Here is a 19,494-nt window from a genome sequence, read left to right on the forward strand (position 1 = left end):
CCAAAACTCTTGTAGTGAGATAGCTGTGATGGTATAAAAGTATTTATTGCTTAATTTACCAAAATTTAAAGTAACTTTTGCTGCATAATAGACTTCTATGTCTTCCTCTGGTTAATAGTTATTGTCTGGTTAATTAACATAGATGCTTACTATTAGTTTGCAGATAATGTTAAATCAAAATTAATTTTTTTAAAGCCATGTGTGTATCTCTGGGAGAGGTCATTTGGAAAGCTGAAGGCTAAGCATAAAGCACTGCACATTTGAAGAGAGTTTTCATGTACTTAAATCATTCAGACACATGAGAGAAGGGAAGGAAGGGAGGTACATAGTCAAGGAGTTATGGTACTTCAAAGATGCATAAGGAATGAAAACTACCACCAATTCTGTTTCAGGGCTACCCTATTCTACCTTTGGCTCTTTTCTGTAAAATTTGCATTTAAGCCTGTAAGTATTTGTAGAGAAATCTATGCGTACATCATACAGAAATATGTCTGTGCAGGTCTCCAAGCATGTATCAAAAGTATGACTGCGGTTTGTAGACAGAGCCAAGCTTGCTTTCTGCAATGAGAATTTAAGCACAGTATTATATAGCTATAGCAGTGAGCAATCCCAGTGTGGGCTACATAACCTTAGCAGGACCCTGAGTAAATTTTTGATCCTGTGTGACCTCATTTGTGCAGGGCATTAGTAAATGAGATGCCTTTTGCCCATCACTGCTCACAAGGCGTTTTCCCTGATACACAATGTGTAGCTGTGATTGCCAGCATGAGAGGTAGTTGAGAGTTTGGAATAGGCATTTCCCACTGTGTGAGGGTAAGTAACTTTACATAGGAACCCTAAATCATGAGCTTTACAGTTGTGTGGTTACAATTCCACTTATTTTTGAGTAAGAGAGCAGCTTGGATCACAGCATTACTCATCAGCCTGCAGGGCAAAGATCGCTACAAGGATGCCAAGGAGTTCCTGTGGACAGGGAGGGCCTGGAGCAGCACAGGCTGACACATAGCAGAGCTGGCAGCTTCTTTCAGACTGTGCTGTGTGGGTGGAGGGGTCTTTCTGCAGCCTGAAATCATCAGTGGGTGTTACACTGACTAACAAGAAAATACCTCATAATACATACAGAACATTCATTTAACACCCTAAATATGAGGTGGATACCGAGGATGGAAATTATCAAGACTTTACTGCCAGAAACCCTGTGAAAACAGTATTTAGCAATTTAAGTAAGTTCATGCCACTTTCTACTTAATGCTTGAGGGAACACCAGGGTTGGCAGTTGGTAATTACTTCTGTGCAGAAACAGAATTTGACACACACTGTTAGAATTTCTTAAGCAAGTTAAAAGAAAGTCTGATGGTTTCACGACAAAACTGCTGAAAGCATCTACCTCTGAAAGAACAAAAACAGTGTATTAAAATAACTTTGAGTTCCATATCAATATTAGATGTTAGAAGAGTGCAATTCCAAAAGCTCAGACAGACAGTCCTTACCTGTGCCAGGTGCTGTAACTGGCAGCCTTTTACAGTTTGATACACGAAAATATCACACAGTGTTCCAGCTCTCAGCCTGGGAGGTGAATGAATATCACCTCTGCCACTTTCATCTCCTTGGCAAGCAGACTCTGACTTACATGAACATTTGTGTCAGTGTTAGAGAAAAAGAGAATAAATCTGAAGTCCTGTGATAAATGTCTCCATATGAAGATATCACAGAAAAATGGGATCTGATTGTTCTGCTAACCCCCTCTGTGGGGGGGTAGAGTTCCAGGACAGAAAGAATAAAATCCTCATTTCTGTACATGTTGAACACCTACACAAGCTTATTTTATAAGAACTCATGCAGAGAATATAGAGTTACATAAAAGGCAACAGCAAAACAGACTGTTCATATGGATAACACAACAGACTTTCCTCTCTTTTTAACGTCAGTATAGCTTATATATCTTGAACAGATGTCGTGACCTTTTTTATGCACTGCTGCTTTCTATTATAGCCAGTGAGCAAGATTTAAAATGACCACTGAATTTCCTGCTGCATAGACACAGGAACTATTTTTAATACTGGAAAATTTTTGTATAATTCATGCTAATCAAATTAATTATCATGTCTGGTAGAGAGTTTTTTACCTGAGACTGTGTGGTCCTTTGGGTCTCTCAGTAGTTTGAGCCTTGTATGAGGAAAAATGTATTGCAGGGGCTTCCCATTTATCTAAGGAACACAAATATGCATGTCATAAAAAGATAAACCAACTATTGCATCAATAATTTCAGACAGTTGAAACAGAAACAAGCTAACAAACTTATTTCATCCAGGGAAATATCACAACTTCATAATTCAAAAAATTCCCCAAGTTTGAAGACATTGGTCAAACTGCAAATTCCTTCTGCGGGGTAATGAATATTTGCTTCCATAACTCCAGATTAATTTTGAACATAGCTTTAGTTCTGATTTTTCCTAATGACTAGAAGGTGCTCCCTCTCTTCTGTAGTTTCTTTTAACCTTAACCCTCTATTCAAGCAATGATTAAGATAAGAATGAAATGAAACATAATTCCTCTATTTTTTATAAAATTCTTTTCTTAGGCACCTAAACAAAATGTTAATGTGTTACTATCCATGAGTTGCAGCTTTAGTTTCAGCAAAATCACATGGTTCAATGTACCTCTTGTCTTCAAATTCCAAAAGCCATTTGGAAGATATGGGGAGAGATAACATCAGAAAGACCCAAACTAAAACCTGCAGGACTACATTCTGTATGAAAATGCACAACATTTACCTGGATGGATCCTAGACCTTGTCAAAGCTGAGAGCAATGCACCCTACGACAGACTCTAAAGAGCCAATTTTCCTTTTGAAAAGACCCCACTTGCCCCATGGTTTGGGCATACGAAGGGCCAAGCTGCAGGAACTGACCCACCTGCCAGGGATGATTGTCCCAAGCCCACACCAAAATGCTTCTGCAGAGTGTTGGTTGCAATACTCCCCTCACAGCCATTACAGCGCCCCTTTGCCTGCAGTTTTGGTCTTTAGGTATCAAAGCTGAACCCATCACTTCTCTGCCTCTGACATGTCGGTTCCAAGCCTGGGCACTGCACCCAGACTGAGAGGAGGGAGCATGACTGTGCCTGCTTCAGGATGGGACTTTAGGAAGCAGCCTCAAGGAGCCAAGGGGACAACACTTTTCAGCATGGCAATGCAGCAGCCTGAGTGTATCAGCAGCCTTTTGCCAAGAGTTTATTACTATTATTTATATTTAAGTAGTCTTTAAAGGGATTAAGCTCCTCCTGAGCCAAACACTTCAAACCTAGTTTCTGCCCTGAAGACTTTATGAAGTTAATGGATAGAACACATAAATGATGGGAAGAGAAACAGAGAAGTCAAGGGACTTGCTTAACTCAATCTCACAGTAAGCAGAAGAGTTTATACATCTGTTGTCGTAATTCCATTTCTTATCCAGTGAATGATGCTGTATCTAGAAGGCTCAAATCCTCCCATAACACAGTGAGAGTAATATTGACTGTAATTAATGTTAGACATGAAGAAGATGATGGATTTGGTAGTGGACAAGTACTCCAGAATAAATCAGAACATGAGATCAGGCAGATGTTTGATTTTATCATGGGATTTTGTTAGAACATAGAATCTAATACTACCAGAAGTGAATAAAGTTCCATGAGGCTTCCACACATTAATGGATAGGGAGAGTGTTATATTTTTCATGACACTGTCAGAAATTCAGCAAGTTTTATATAACACTAAAAGTGATACATTTGTCACATGTAGCTTACATAAAATTGTAAAAAATCTGAAAGAACGCATCTAATTTTATTTTGAATTAAATAAAAAAAAAGAAATATTGCCATTTACAAGAAGTGTATGAACACATTTGAGTAGATCCTTAGCTGGGATCCATTTTGGTGGGAGCAATTCAATTTAACTGAGGAACACTGCAGCTCTTAAAATTCCATTCATATTATTTTACTTGCTCTATCTTCTTTCATTTTTTTAATAAATGACAATCCAAGAATGTTCAATTCCATATTGTACATGACTGCTGAAAAATACATCTGAAAATATAGACTGTCTCCTTCTTTAGACTATTACTTCCTTATTACTTTCACTTCTGGAATTTTATGAGAAGAATAAATCTTTGTGATTCATACAGGTCTGAATAAAACCATTGAAGTTTATTAGCATCCAGGGTGGTATATTATTCTTTTATTGTTGGTGGGAATCAGTAATTAAATGGAATATGTCATTAGACTTTTACTTTCAGACTAGTATATTTCTGAAAGTGGCAGAATAAATAGGAAAAAACAGTGGTTGCTGTAAATAGATAATACCGAGAACAGTTATATTGGTCTTGATGTTTTGCTTTAACCATTAGTGAGCATATTTATCTGAAATTTACGACAATATTTGAACACCTGTAATACACAAATTATTCTGAAATTCATCTGAAAATTTATCTGAAAATCTACTAGAATATTTGAAAACCTGTAGAACACAAATTATTTTGTGTTTCCAATTGTTCACATCTTCTAACTTCCACTACAGTTGGTTTCCCTTCACCTGAATATATTCCAGGAGTCCCTTCTAGCTGACTCTTCCCCCAGTTTCCCCAGTGAAGACAGAGAGGGACCCCACTGAAGCCACACAACCACAACAGTGTAAATACAAACTGGTGCAGATGGGCCATCCTTCCACTTCATGGCTGGAGAACATGTAAGTCCCTAAGCGCAGATTTAGGTCACAGGGCAAAAGTGACTTGATCCCACTTATTTGCGACAAACCCCAGAGATTTCTGCCATCTGTTCCTGTCATGAAGATCCTTCCTCACCTCTTTGGGAGCATTCAGTACACTCGACTTGTAGTTCAGCACTGGCATATCATCCTCTTCCTCAGGAAATGTAAGCTCTGTTCATATGTTTCATGTTATTAGTCAGCTCAAAGGCCCTCCAAAAATGGAACGAATAGCAAATAATTGTGCTGAGGTTTTCTAAGACTGTTACAGAAGATCAGTTTAAAAATGCACTTCATTTTCCATTTGTCATCTGTCCTGGGGTGACGTTATGAAGCCGCTTTATTCCTTAACCATCTGCTCAATGCCCAAGGATGCTGTTTCTTTAAGATGGACCCGGGGGTGGGGCCACGGGACCGAGTGTGGGGCGGTTGAACGGCTGAACCCAACGGGCTCGGGGGCTCCAGGGCTCGGCGGGGCTCAGGAGGGAGTGCGCCAGGAGCGCTGTGCTGGCTTTTTGGGTTTGTGTTCCAGCTAGCTGGGAAAAGCTTCAGTTGTTTTTTTTCCTGTTCTTTTTTCCCTTCCCTCCCCTTGCCTCACTGTCCCCCAGGTCCATCTTAAAGAAACAGTGTCCTTGGGCATTAAGCGGACGGTTAAGGAATAAAGAGGCTTCATAACATCGCCCCAGGACAGTTGTCTTTAAGTGTTTTGTCTGATAAAGAAACACTAGGGAAGCCTCATAAAAGGGAATGTTATAAGGTAGAGAGGATAATCAAGAAGAATAAATTTCTCTAGTGCTATATTTTAGAAATAAAATTAATGAAGTGTATTTCAGTATTTCAGTCCATAGCCACACCTGTAATGTATCAACTGGTCTTTGGATCAGATCACCAAAGTCATGGTAGCTCCTGGTTTTAAATGTTGCTGCATCTCCCCTTTCACCAGTGTTAGGCCCTGATAAGGTGACTCTCAGCAGCTACACTTGGCTGCTGTCCTCTGGGATAATACCATTTTCAAGGGAAACTACCTGAGGCAGGTATCCAGGAACAAGATGGTAGATGCTCAAGGTGATGGGTTAGGCAGTATCCATCCTAATTTCTGAATACCACAGGTACTTGCATGAGCACACAAGGCCTGTGCAAGCTGGCACCAAGAACTTCTCCAGCTGTGGTAATTCTGCCCCTTTGAACTGCTACATCCCCCCTGTGCAGAGCACAAGTGTCAAGTTCTCTAGAAATCCTCAAGACGGAAAGTTTTTTCTAGAGGATAGATCCCTGGTGATGGAGATAACTTGCAAAAGGTGCACTGAATAAAAACAAATACAGCGTTCCTGCTCATTAATAAATTGCAAAGTCAGTTGCATTTTCTTCTGCAATTAGGTAAGTTCAACACTGACCTTTGCTCTAAAAGTCATTCTGGCATGCAGAGAGAAAAACATTTCTGAGTGACTAAGAAATGAGCCACTGCCAGCTAAATTCCTTTGTGAATTACAGTGAGGGGGTGGCTAACAATTCATTCTTTAGATTACATATTTTAACAGCTGCACTGAAGTTGGAAATGACCCATTTCTCATCATATTTCCAGAGAATCTTAATCACAAAATGCCCCGCCAACCAAGTCTCTAGCAGAAAACAGTTTACTACAACTTAAAATAAATTCTCCTTGCTAGTTGGGAAACAATCAAAATGAAGTAGATGGACCTCAAAAATGTGGAACAGAAGATTTCAGGTAGCCTTCTGTATCAGTGTCACAAACGGTATTTTCTCATTTTAGCCCCAATGCTTACCTTATGACCCATTTTTTCATAATATCTAAATCTTCAGGTGCCCCTAAAAAGGCTTGACTGAAATTTAAAGAGAATGTTAGTGACCTATGAATGAAGAGAGGAGCACATAATTTTTTTCGGTGTTTAGAAATAGGGGATTTCATTCAAAAGGGTTCATGTGTAGAACCCTTGCCTTCTTTTTGTGATTAGAAAACTTTTGCCTAAGTGAACTGATGACAATTTATTAGTATTATGATGAGTTTAGGATTATATTATTCATTTAGGGCTTAAAAAGACCCACTCATGATGACTGGAAGTATTTAAAATGCCTCACTGAAAAAATACTTATTGCCTGTTAATATATTCTCATTGTCTATGTCCTTGTTATGAAGTTTTACTGCCCTGGCACCTCCTCCTACTGTTCTTTCCCGAACTGTTTGCAAAAGCCAGTTTAGTTCAGAATATGCAAATAATTTTCACAGAAAATAATACGAAAAAACCCTTGATGTCTGGAGGTTTAAAGAAGTTGGTGATGAACTGGCAGTAACTCAGCAAACTGTTGAGGTCAACAGGGATCAGTGGGAAATCTACAATAGATTATGTATTGATCTGGTTTTACCCTCCTAAAGGGAGCAGTCCAGAATCAGTACATTGGGAAATGGCTATTAAGATATCCAACTCAACTGCAATTTAATGTGATTTCAGAATACTATATAGAACCACAGAAGTTGCTATAGAAACAAATGTATTTTAATATTTATAGAGCATGTGAGCTTAATCTGTCACTCCACTGCATTCTTGCTTCAAAAGCTCAGGGTTGTGCTTTATTTATTACCTTCAATTGTACAGGCTCTGTGGGATGCAATCAAGCAGTTCTGATTTCATCTAGTAAGGAAATTGATATTTCACATGTGTGAAACAAAATCTTCTGTAATACACATATTGTAGTGATCATAAAAATATTCTAATTTTTTTAACAAAGAAGATCATAAAAATAGCAAATTTAGAGCCAATAAGTGTATTTGGAAACATTGATACATTACAAATGGATTAGTGCTATTGATGCAAATTATTTTTTCTGTGTCTGGTTTGAGCTCAGTAAGGGATGTTAAAGGAGTTGCAATGGCTTAATTCCTGCGCTAACCAGGAAACTTCCCTCCTAACTGATTTCAGGAAATCATCTGCAGCAAAGGAAGCTCTGGGTGAAGATGGGTATGTTCAGATGGTTCAGGATGGAGAACGACTTGCCATTTTTATCTCCAGAATACATTACACTTGGACAATACAGGTCCCTGTGCAGGACTGATTGTGGATACAGGAGACAGACAGCATGCCACAATGAATTCAGTCACCGTTTTTTTACACATAGGGCTAGAAAAGCCTTTAGGGAGTGGTTACTTTGCCTCACCACTCTCATTGGCCTGATATGGTTTATTTGCCTTCATATTTTTAAAACAGTCAAATACTAAAAAATAGAGATGTTAATACTGATTTACTTGCTTCTATTGCTAAGTGTTTCAAAATTCAGCATGGAGCTAATGAAACTTTTTAAAATATCTCTAACCCTTTTTGTCTTGTCACAAATCTGAAAATATATTTAAGTTGTCTCAAACAAATATTCACAGAAGACACTTAACATACACATGCTCTGAGTAACATTTTGATAAGGTAGATGATGTAGAGTTGGTGAGAACTGGCATTTCTCCCTTCTGCAGAGTTATTGATACTGTTTTGTACTGGTGTGGGACTGACAGTATCTAACCTGGATGGAAACAGAAGAAGGAACTGTTGTAAAACTCCTCCTCACACATCACTTCTTCTCTTCTGCAGAGGCTTTCCATGGCATCAGACAGAATTATTTAGAACACGTTCACGCTCCAATTTACATCCTAGATTTTACAAAACCTTAAAAAATGCCTTTGGCAAGATTTTAATGCTGTATCTCTACTTCCATATAAGAATGGAGATATCACAACAGCTTGAGACAGGAAAAAAATACGTATTTTCTTCCTGGAAATATCCAGGAAAACAACTCTTAGGCCCTTTAACCTTCGAACTGAAAATTTTTGAACAAAGTTTTTCAACCAGTCCTAGTGTAGTGCTACTGATATGAGAGAATAAAGCAAAGATCAGATGTCTGTGACTAAGACCTTGCCTTAGAACTGTTTCCCAGGACACAAGCTCTGGAGCCCTAGAAGTTAAATGCATCTTTACTAACCACCTCCTTATCACAAGCTCAGGGTTAGCAGTAATCCTTTTGGACAAACCTGATTTTCAAGGAAAATTTTCAATTTTACCTCAGAAAGCTGTAGTGGTAAAATACAATTATGTATGCTTAGAATAATAAATGTTTCTCATGAGGATTAAAGTGCTCAGAGAGGCAGTTTTTTTAACTATTGTCAGTGATATTAAGAGCTGTGAAGACTCAAAAACATCTTTTATCTTGCAATTAAGTTGATTCATAGACTCATAGATCTATTTGAATAGATTCCTGTAAGAATTATATCTTCTAAAGCCCTTTTTCTCAACAAGAAATGGGTAGGCCCAGTACAACCTAGGGTGTGTAAATCTCAATATATGCTAGGGATAGGAAAGGAGGGAAAAATAAATGACAGCTTGTAAGATATTTTAACACTTACTTCATAAAATCTACACTATTGCTTCATAAATCCTACATTCGATATTCAAATGTCAGTGAAAATTCTCACCAGCATAAAAGTTTCAAAGGCTGCTTGGTAGTGGGATATTCCTGTTTTGTATATTATCTGAGGAATTAACATGAGCAACATAAGCTATTAAGTATCACAAAGGGACCATGTAATACCTTTACTTAGAATCACAGAATTGTTAAGGTTGGAAAAGACCTCTAAGATGATCAAGTCCAACTGTCAACCCAGTGCCACCACCATGTTCACCACAAACCATGTCCTCAAGTGCAGTATCCACATGTTTTTTGAACACTTCCAGGGATGGTGACCCCACCATTTCCCTGGGCAGCCTGTTCCAATGCTTGACCACCCTTTTCATGAAGACATTTTTCCTAGTATCTAATCTAAACCTCCCCTGACACAATTTGAGGCTGTTTCCTCTTGTCTTGAGGAAATGCACTCGTTGCATTCATTTGACCTCATGTAAAAATGTAATCTAAATCAATACATTAGAATATATCAGGATGTAATCTAAATCAATCAGTAAAAATGATAGCTGAAACAAGCAACTGGAGACCTTAGAGATTTGAAATACATAAGATTTGCTAATAAAAAGTAGAAATGGGATGGTACACTAAGGTAAACTAGATTTCAAAGTTGGCAAGCCTGAAAAGAAGAGTATGGTATTTTTCTTTCTCTCCCTAATAAATGAAATATTCTAATTATTAGATGATAAAGTCTTGCTGATTTATTCAATAATTAATCACAGACTGTTGGGATTATACTCACCAACTGAAAGTGGAAAAATTTGCCAACAATATAAAATAATTCTTTTCCTTCAACTGCTAGAAGAAGGGACTTGAATTTGGATGGGATAAAGCTGGTAAGGGAAAATGAGACTAATTGTTTTCTTTTTTCCTTTTTTTTTTCCCAATAGGAAGGAATACTTAAGTATACTTAAGGTATAGATATTTTCAGCTGTATTTCAAAAGTCAAAAGACAACCTGCAAAATTAATACTGAGTTGTAGAGGAAAGTTAATCTACTTTCATCATCAAACGTTCAACAGTACTTCAGCTGAATGTAGCTGGATTTTGAGTAATCCTGTAGCCCCTATGGGAATCATCGGACAGTATGATTAAATTATCAATCATTTATAAAACTAAAGGCACATCTTACTTGACAGCTTACTTGATCTTGGTGTTGACTTAGTGGTCGAGAGTGTGACAACTTCTCTGGCAGCCTTCTGTCAAGGATGTGTCCGTTCTCCAAACGAGGCTCTCTGGGCTTGTCAAACCAATCTGTTTCTTCCCGACGGAGATGATAGGCTTTGAAAACCAAGGACAGGTCAAATGCTCTGATCCAGTGTTGGGCAAAGGGCAAGAATGTGCATTGTGCATAGCAAACATGCAGAGTGGTTACTAATTGGCCATGCAGCTAAAGCAAAGTTAGAGGTGAGACTTGAGACATTGAACTTGAGCATTATTTAGCTGTGAGACAGCAAAGGGAGAAGATTCTGTTTATGTCAGACCCATGGATATTAAATACAGAAGAAATCTACCAAGTGCTATGGCCACTTCTTCCTTCTGGCAGCTAAGAAATACACTGCAGATTTCACATCTCTCTAAAATTTTTGTTGAAAAAGAATTAGTCATATTAGTTATTTTGCAGCAGACTAAGAAAAAAAAAACAAACCAAGAAAATCCAAATCAAAACCCAAAATAACCAGACCTCGAAATGCAAACTCCACTAATTCCCAAATTTCTGAACTGAATATTGTTAAAAATGTTTTGGAAATAATCTATAACTATATATAAGAAAATTATGACCTCTTTATGAAATCGGTATCAACCCAAATCAAAGCAGATAGGAAACCAAACTATGTAACTGAAATTCTGAGCAGAAATATTGCAGGTGATCTCATTTTGAATTCCATCCCCCGATTTTGCAGTATGAACCTTTGTATAAGGATTGTTAATATTCTTTCTGCAAAAATTCTACAAGACTATTATTCTGTTTGCAACCATTTTAAATCTGTACAAAACATGTTGTTTAAGGTGTCTTTTGGGAATCAAATAACGCCATTTCACTGAAATCAGTTTTTCAAATGCATATATTTATGCTTACTGACTATTGGGTCAACTGACATAGCTGTCACCCCATTGGGATCAGAATCATGTCCTATTTTCTTCTATGTTGCCAATCAGTGCAGACCAAAACACTGTGCAGGTAATGCAATGTTGAATGTAAGGCAAGTTTGAATTTTATGCTTTATTAAGCAAGATAAATTTGGAAATCAAAGGAAGAAAAGATTTGTTTCAGCAAAACCACAAGGAATTGCAAACCTTAAATAAGGTCAGTTTTTGCTATAGTAACAAGACTGAATGCCCGTGACAGAGAAAAGAATTCAAAAGGAAAATGGTAGTGTGCATAATCTTTCCTACTTAGTTGTGAAAGTAAACATTATCTATTTGGTTTAAGAAATAATTTGGAAATAAATGTTATTAGGAAAAAAGCAAATTGTGGTTTTTCGTTACTATTTTCTTTAAATTTTCCAAAAAAGAGGAATAATATATATGCATGATTTTCTGAAAGTAATGCTTTGTGTGTGGTAAAATGAACATTCTATATTACATTAAGCCTTTAGAAAATTCTTAATCTTGATTCAGATATTATTCAGCCTCTTCCTTCATAACTGTGCACAAACTTAATCTAACATTAGTTTATTAATATTATTTAGATAAGCATATATGAATTACCAGAAACATTATTAGAGGTTGATGCTTATCTGGCTACTAATTAGTTATTGATTAACTGCTCTGAATAAACCATTATGATCTAGCATGCAAATCCTTCATGCTTTACATTTATGCCAGTTGACCAGTGCCTGTACAAAGCAGGTTCATTCAAAACTCATCCTAACAGAACTTCTTTCTGAAGCTTGCATAAAGAGCCTAATGCATATTCCTGAACCCAGATGCTAATGCAGGCTGTCACAGTCTGTGTCATCATCTGAGCAGATGAAAGAATGATTTTTTTTTTTCTCTCCTCCTGCCTCAGTTGAAATAACTTTTCCTGGATTGCTTCTCTTGAAAATGTAGAATTCCATACTGCAGTTCAGACCAGCCTTTTTTTTTTTTTTTTTATCAAATTGCAATGAATGTGTGAATTTTATTGAAATTTAAGATGTTATAAAGGTACATGTATATAGACACACACACACCACACTCACATGTACATACACACACCATTGGATTTGGCTTGCGCAGCTGGGATTTGTCACAGCTGGAAACCTGGGAACAACCAAGATGAACCATTGATGCTCTTAGAGAAGTCATCCTTTTATTCTAAGACTAACGGAATGCAGCCAGATGGTTCCACCCAGATTAACCAGGCGAGACTAAACTCCAGGCCGTGGGGTCCAAGAAACTCAATCAGAGGAGTAACAATGATCCCTAAATCCCATGGATGAAAAATTACAAGGAGTTGGCTGTGTTGATATCTTGATGTCTTGATATCTCAAATTTAAGCTTCTAAACCCTGTGGAAGAATTGCCAAATTAGCATATAAAAGAAAAAAAATATCTTGGGTGAGAAAAGGTATATTTTATATCTTCTGAAGAGCAAGGACCATTTATATTCATAAAATTGAGTACTGGCTTCAGTGTTCTTGAAAATTAGTATCTTCAGCATACTTAGCAGTGTGTGGAAAGTGGCAGCTGTGGGGTTGACAGAGATCTATTTGCTGCATCAGAGCTTTCATGGTACTGGGAAGCCTGAGAAAATTCCAAGTGTTTCAAGAGCTCAAAATGTTGTTTATTTCCAATGGGCAGCTCTGGACGCTGTGGTCTTTTGACACTAAGGCTACTTTTTTAACCTGTTTGAAGTCTGGAATCCCAATGTAAGCACTACTTATGTATGGAAGCATGGTTTAAGATTCGTTACAGTATGTACTTAGCGAAAAAACAAAGGTTTGGACTCAAAGTCCTATTTGCATTCTCTTCTAGTATTTGTTATGGGATGTCGCTTATAAAAAATGAACAGAAAGTTAAGCATGTCTCCGAGTTTGAACCAAAGAAAAACAATTTAAATTTAGTATTTTAACTTAAATTTAATTTTTAGAAGTCTCTTAAGATGATAAATCAAGCTGTAGCACAAGAAGAGTTTTCCTAAGACAATGCTTAAGACTGATTTCTTTTAATGAAATCTTGTAAAGACCATGCAGCAGTTTCTTAAAATAAAGAGAAACTGCAAAGCAAATTGTGTTAAAAGCTTGGATGAAACATGCCAGAATAGGTGTCCACTTTCAGGGCATCAAAGCACTACAGGGAAGAGTGCACTCCCAAAAAAAGAAGGCCATAACTTTCTATAGAAATGTAATTGCTTCTTTTGAACACTTTTTATCATCCAAATAATATGAGTTATTTTCAATACAGGTTACTTGCTATTAGACAGCATATTTGAAAATAATGTCATAAAGTATTTTGGTTTCCCAAGAAATAAGCTATTTGTGCAGACAAAAGTTTCATAGAAATTAGAAAAAAAGACTGCTGAAAGGAGAAGCCCTATGTGACATATCAATCAAATACAGAATATGTGAATTAAGTTAGAACACCACTGAAAGGGTCTAACTAATCAGAGACTAATTTAAAACTGAAATGTGTTAAACTTGAAGTGTTAACATGTATGTCTTGTACAAATATATATGAGAAACATAATGCACTGTAGGGCAGATTTTTAATTCCCTATGACCGGTTCATATGAGGTAGAATAGCACCAAATTGGATTTTTTTCGTCCAGGTTGGCTCTCCTTAGTTTTCAGGAGGAAAAGTCCTGTATCTTTCACAATGTGACTCTAGAATGACCCGTAAAAGTCACAAGCTGAGAGCAGACAAGATAGCATCTGCTTATTTAGGAAGAATGATATGAGATGCAACTTGGGGAGTTCCTCTCAACTGCTTTCAGATTTAATTATAGGACTCTGTGTGCTAAGAATCGAAGGACAATGAAAACAGTTAAACTTCTGATAAATATCAAAAAAGCTAATGACCCTGAGTCTCTCCTGAAACACAGAGTTCATGAGGGGGTTAGAAATATCTAAGAAGTATGAAGAGAAACTTAGAAAACAAAACCCTTAGTATGAAGTATGAGGAAGGCAAATAGATCAATTTTTCTAATGCTTATGAAAGATTCAGCATGTGTAAAAAACCAATAATGCAATAATGAACGGAGGTTAGTAGAAATGTGAAAAATAAACCATACTACTTCATAATCATGCAAATGTGTCTTTTGAGACAATCATTGCCATTTACAGACAATAGAGCGCATGCAAAGTCTCTTTTATTGTGCAGTAAATACACATAAGAAAAAGTTAAGGGAACGCATACAATTTCAAACATGTTCATTTCATTTGCTTTCAAACTGTCTTCATGATTTTTAAACAATTTAGAATATATTAAGTCTGAACTGACTCAAACAAAACTGATACATAATTTGCAATTATTAAGTACTCAACATCAGCTTTAACATTCTTCTGTACTTATTCAGAAGCAGCATTTTTAATTGCACTATTTATAATACATCAGAAAGGTCCCTTTCCTGAACTTAAGCGTGATAAACTCTTGTGCTTATTTGGCAGACGTGTATGGGGTGCATATAAAACCAGCTACGCTGCATAACCCATCAACAGAAGTAAAATACTTTATGCAAGTTTATTGAAGGATGAGATTGTCTTGCACCATCCAAATGACAAATTATCTTACATAATCACAATTCTGAATGCACAGAAGTCCACATGACAGGATGCTTTCAACAAACCATATGTAGAATGTTATTTTGCTATCACGTTAAGCTCTATATGGTTCTAACATATAATATGTACTTAATGAACAGACTATTTCTACATAAACACAGATCTAAATTGGTGCATCGGGAGATGGAATTATCATTTTTTGAGTTCTACCATGAAATTTCATGCACATAAAATTACTGGAGTTTTTTAGAGATTTGGGAGATTATTTCCAAATCCCAACCAAAACTATTGCAAACAAGTTCAATGATTCACAGTCACTGAAGAGAGCTGCACATAAAGACTGATGGCAGAGTCTGTATTGTACATGGAATGTTCTACACAGTATATTTGAAAAGTAGACATAAACAAGTGAAAAGGAAAGTGCACAAGCAAACCAAAAGGAAAGCAAATCAACAATATAGTAGCATGCTATAGTAGCTAAACACCATCCAGGAACTGTTAGGGTAAAATAAAAAATACAAAATAAAGACAAAACAAATCAACCCCCAAGAATGTAAATACACAGAAGATGCACCAAGCAACAGAAAAAGAACAAGTCTGTGAAGTGTAACAAAAATCAGACACATGCATAGAAATGAGGATTTGCGTTGTGATAGTAAGATACCAGTCTGAGGCCTAATTTACCTTCACTGTCTGACATGGCATGCTGGAAGTCATCCATGATGAAGGCTATATCTCGATCATAGCCTCGAGTCCGTGACTCCTCCCTCATATGCTGCTGGACCTCAGGTAATGAATGGCTCGATCCAAACTGGTCCCTGGTATCTGCAGATATTGGTGGCAAGGGTCCAGCTGCTGCTCTTGCCATTCCCATTGGCTGTCCAACAGGACTGAGTGGGCTCTCCTCCTCTGAGTTCTGTGCTACTATTGGGATCCTTCCCCTGCTTTGGCTAATAGGTAGACTGGTGGGTTTAGTTCTTCCAGAAGGTGCTGCATGGCTAAAGGAAACATCTAAAGGTTCAGCTTCTTGAGCTTTCAGTCTTAAAGAAGAACTGGAAGAATCCCTTTTCAATGACAAATCGAGCCCATACACTGAGGAAGGCCTAGATGAGGGTCTAGATCTACTACCACTGCTATAGGACTTGTCTGCTTCATCTTGTAGTGTGGATCGCATTGTTGGACCTAGTGCAGTCCCAAGGCCTGCTCCAATGGATGACGTCAGTGGTGGCCCCATGTACTTCTGTTGGTCACTGATGTTTTTTCTAAGGCCATAAGTGATATCATCCTGAAGAAGCCTTGCCCTAGTAGTAATTCCCCCAAGTGTTGAAGTGCTAGAAGTCATATAGCTTGAATAGTCAGGTTCAAGGTCTCTGCTTTCTTGGATAGGTGAAAACTTTGTTAGTTTAGGGTCTATCAAGGCTTTCTTGTGTTTTGACTGCTTCTGGTAAAGGAGGGCTGCTGGGAGCTGCTTAGCAGCCTGTTTCTCAAGAGTAAGCCTACCTATGCTGTATTTCTCAGATTTTGGAAAATGCCTGTAGCTGCCCTCTCCATGGTAATACTGTGACAGGCCAGCCAGATGATCAAGACTTTCTGCACCTCTACGGAATTCTTGCTTTATTTGGTGTTTCAGAAGTTTGAGCTCATAAGGGTCCTCCATTGGGTCTTCATCAGCTTTAACATAGGAATGTAACCTAGAGGAAGTCTGCAGTGGTGCTAGGAAGTCTGACACTTCTTGTGCTCTCCTGGCCTCAGTTGTGCGAAGCAGTCGATCTGTTTTGGTCAGATCTTTCTCATGGAGGCTAAAACTGGAACCAAGAGCTCCTGTTCCTTTAGTAAGTTCTCCTATATCGTCAATCAGCACATAATTTCGGGGTGTATGGTGGTGGTCTATATCTGCATAGAACGAATCTGCAGATATGCTTGATATAGGGCTGCTTGCTATGCTATTTCTCTCATCTAGCCCTATCCTCAAGTCCAAGGTGGAGTATTTACTGCCCAGCTGGGAAACTGCATAACTATTGTCAGTGGAAACTGGTGCTATCATGAGAGGCTGATTGCGAATTACATCATAGTTTGTTGTTATCTTAGGCTCCAAATATAATGTGGTCTGTCTTGGCTTTGGCTGTATCACCATCATCTGTGATGGGAGTTGATATGATGGCTGTTGAGATGGTGGAGGTTGAGCCTGTGGGGTAAACGACATAGTAGCTCCTGTTTGGAATGCTGACTGGGTCTGATAGGGTGAAACCTGCTGGTGATACAAAGGCTGCTGTTGTTGGTAATGTGACTGCTGTGTGAACTGAGTTGGTGCTTGAGTTGGCAGGGCAGGAGATGAATACTGATACTGAGCATATGGGCTTGTAGCAGGGGCAAACTGTGTTTCTGGCTGGGTTTGTGGTGGCATAAACTGGTTAAATTCTGTCTGGGGTGCAGTACGTGGTCTTTCCAAGCCATGCTGAGTTTCTATTCTGGTTGACCTGGTATTATTAACTTCACTGTCTGACATATAATCACGTTCTTCTGCTACTCCTTGGAGATACGCACGCTCTCTCTTTTCTCTTTCTTTTAGTAGGGCTTCTTTCCTCCTATTAATGCCCATTTCCAAGTATCTCAACTTGGCATCTATTTCTTTTTCCTCCTCATCTAGCTCTGCTTGCTTCTTCCTAAGCTTGGCTGATTCACGTTCAACCAGATCCAATTCCCTGTCTATATCCTGAAGAATTTTGGCTCTGGCCATAGTGGTGGTCCTACAAATCCTTCTCCGTGAAACTGATCCCACAGAAGTATATGGGGACTGAGTTCCTGCTGCTGCTTCCTCTGGAGGTGGGTTGGGCAGAGTCCTCTTCACCTTCTTTTGAGTGCTGGATGGAGTCAGGCTTGAAGAACCTTTTGACTGCAATAGAAGAAACAAGACTGCATCACTATTCTGGAGGGAAATTAATCACAATTTTTTTAAATTTTTTCAGGGTAAGGCTTTATAACTTAACCACATATTTTCCTTTAGACAGAGGAAATATTCTATCTGTGATTAAGCAGAAGAAAATGGCAAGGAAAAGGGCTGTCAGTCTGCTAAAAATGAGCAGTCTAATACAAAATAAGGGTGATACTCACTAAGACTTTGTTTAGCCTAAGATTAAAAAATCTATCTTATAGTCTTAAAATTGAATCAACGGTAATTTAAGAGTTTTTTCTTTTTTTTTTATATTTCTGCCTGCTTATACATAAGCATATTCAATACATATGTATGTGGGAGGGGAATATGTATGCATACACCTCCCTTTTATATAACATTTAATTTAATAAACAATCTGTATATAAGTGTACTTATATACACCTTTATATCTAAATTATGTATAATCTGTAAAGTTGAATAGATGACTGAGCCAGACACTGAATGCATATCCATAAGCTATAACTTGTCCTGAAATCCAGACAACAAAGCAGAACTTTTAGTGACAAGACAGGTAGTTCTCGCATGATCTTGTAATTTTTGCCTCATATCTGATGCTAAATATATATATTTTTTCAGGGGATTTCCTTGTGCCTTACAAAACTGGTATGAGCTTTCTTCAGTTCACTGAAGACTTTTATAAATGAAATTTGTTCCAGTTAGAAAGCTACAGTTTAAAACTGAAAAAAAATTAAGCGATATAAAATTATAGTAATTTAATTTTGTCCAGATGTCCAGACTTCCTCAGAGTTAATGGTGGAAGAGTGATTCATCCTGATGTAGAACTATCTACCTCAGGTTGATAAGTAATTCCTTTTGAGGTGCCAATCTCCCTTCATCAGCTAGGAAAGTAGACAATGCAACTGGTTAGAAGCAATTTGTTTTGCACCCTGAAGTACTAAATTTTTTGAAACTTTTTTTTTTAGTTTTTAAGTTTGGGCTCCCACACAATGTACACAGATTAAAAATTGGGACCTGAATGATTTTGAGACTGTATCCTATCTCCCTAATAGCTTCTTACAAATTTTGCCTTAGCAAAGGAAAAGAGGTTGATCTACACACATACACTGACACAAAAGAAAAATCACCTCAGCCATTACAGAATGTAGACATATTAATACCAACATGTGGAAACATTTTAGCCCAGTTTAATAAGGGAAGAATAAAAAACAATACTGATCAAATTGACACTCCTGCCTCTGCAGGCAAGGACAGTATTTCTGCAAGCATTAAGTGTTTTTAATTAAAAATGGCATTTCTTTTGAAATAAATGCTGCTTCATTCAGATAAGATATCAGTAAGATTGATTTTAAGTAGGAGTTTATAAATCAGTATTTTCTCAGTTTATTTTAATATGGCATCAACAAACTGTACAAGCTTTTAAGAAGTGTTGACAATCCCCTTTTCCTGCTCCTCTGTTACCTAGCTTTAACAAATTACAATAATCAACACATGGTTTGCCATGGATCTTTAAGGAAACAGCCACTACCTTTTCAAGTGCCATTTAAGCTCTTTTATTCTCTTCATCTAAATTCCATCAACTTTTGCATGTTTCAGATTTCAATAAAAGCAATTTAATATTTTCAGCTTCCCGTGGCCATTTCACAAACCCATGTTGTGCCAACAAATCAAAGGAACTAAT

General features: G+C 37.5%; 1 protein-coding gene across 3 annotated transcripts in view; it reads right to left on the reverse strand.

The window, feature by feature from the left end:
- The window catches only part of PCLO (piccolo presynaptic cytomatrix protein), a 329,242-nt gene that overhangs the window by 124,461 nt on the left and 185,287 nt on the right, over nucleotides 1–19,494 (reverse strand). For 2 of the 3 annotated variants that reach the window (XM_048300870.1, XM_048300867.1), the window contains exons 7-9: nucleotides 15,587–17,795; nucleotides 10,331–10,479; nucleotides 2,126–2,207 (exon numbers count right to left, since the gene is read on the reverse strand). In XM_048300870.1, the coding sequence (XP_048156827.1) occupies nucleotides 2,126–2,207; nucleotides 10,331–10,479; nucleotides 15,587–17,795 (2,440 nt within the window). The remainder of the gene's footprint in view (nucleotides 1–2,125; nucleotides 2,208–10,330; nucleotides 10,480–15,586; nucleotides 17,796–19,494) is intronic. The other variant, XM_048300868.1, reaches the window with a different exon arrangement.

This window comes from Corvus hawaiiensis, chromosome 4, assembly GCF_020740725.1.
Source record: "Corvus hawaiiensis isolate bCorHaw1 chromosome 4, bCorHaw1.pri.cur, whole genome shotgun sequence".
Taxonomy (NCBI): domain Eukaryota; kingdom Metazoa; phylum Chordata; class Aves; order Passeriformes; family Corvidae; genus Corvus; species Corvus hawaiiensis.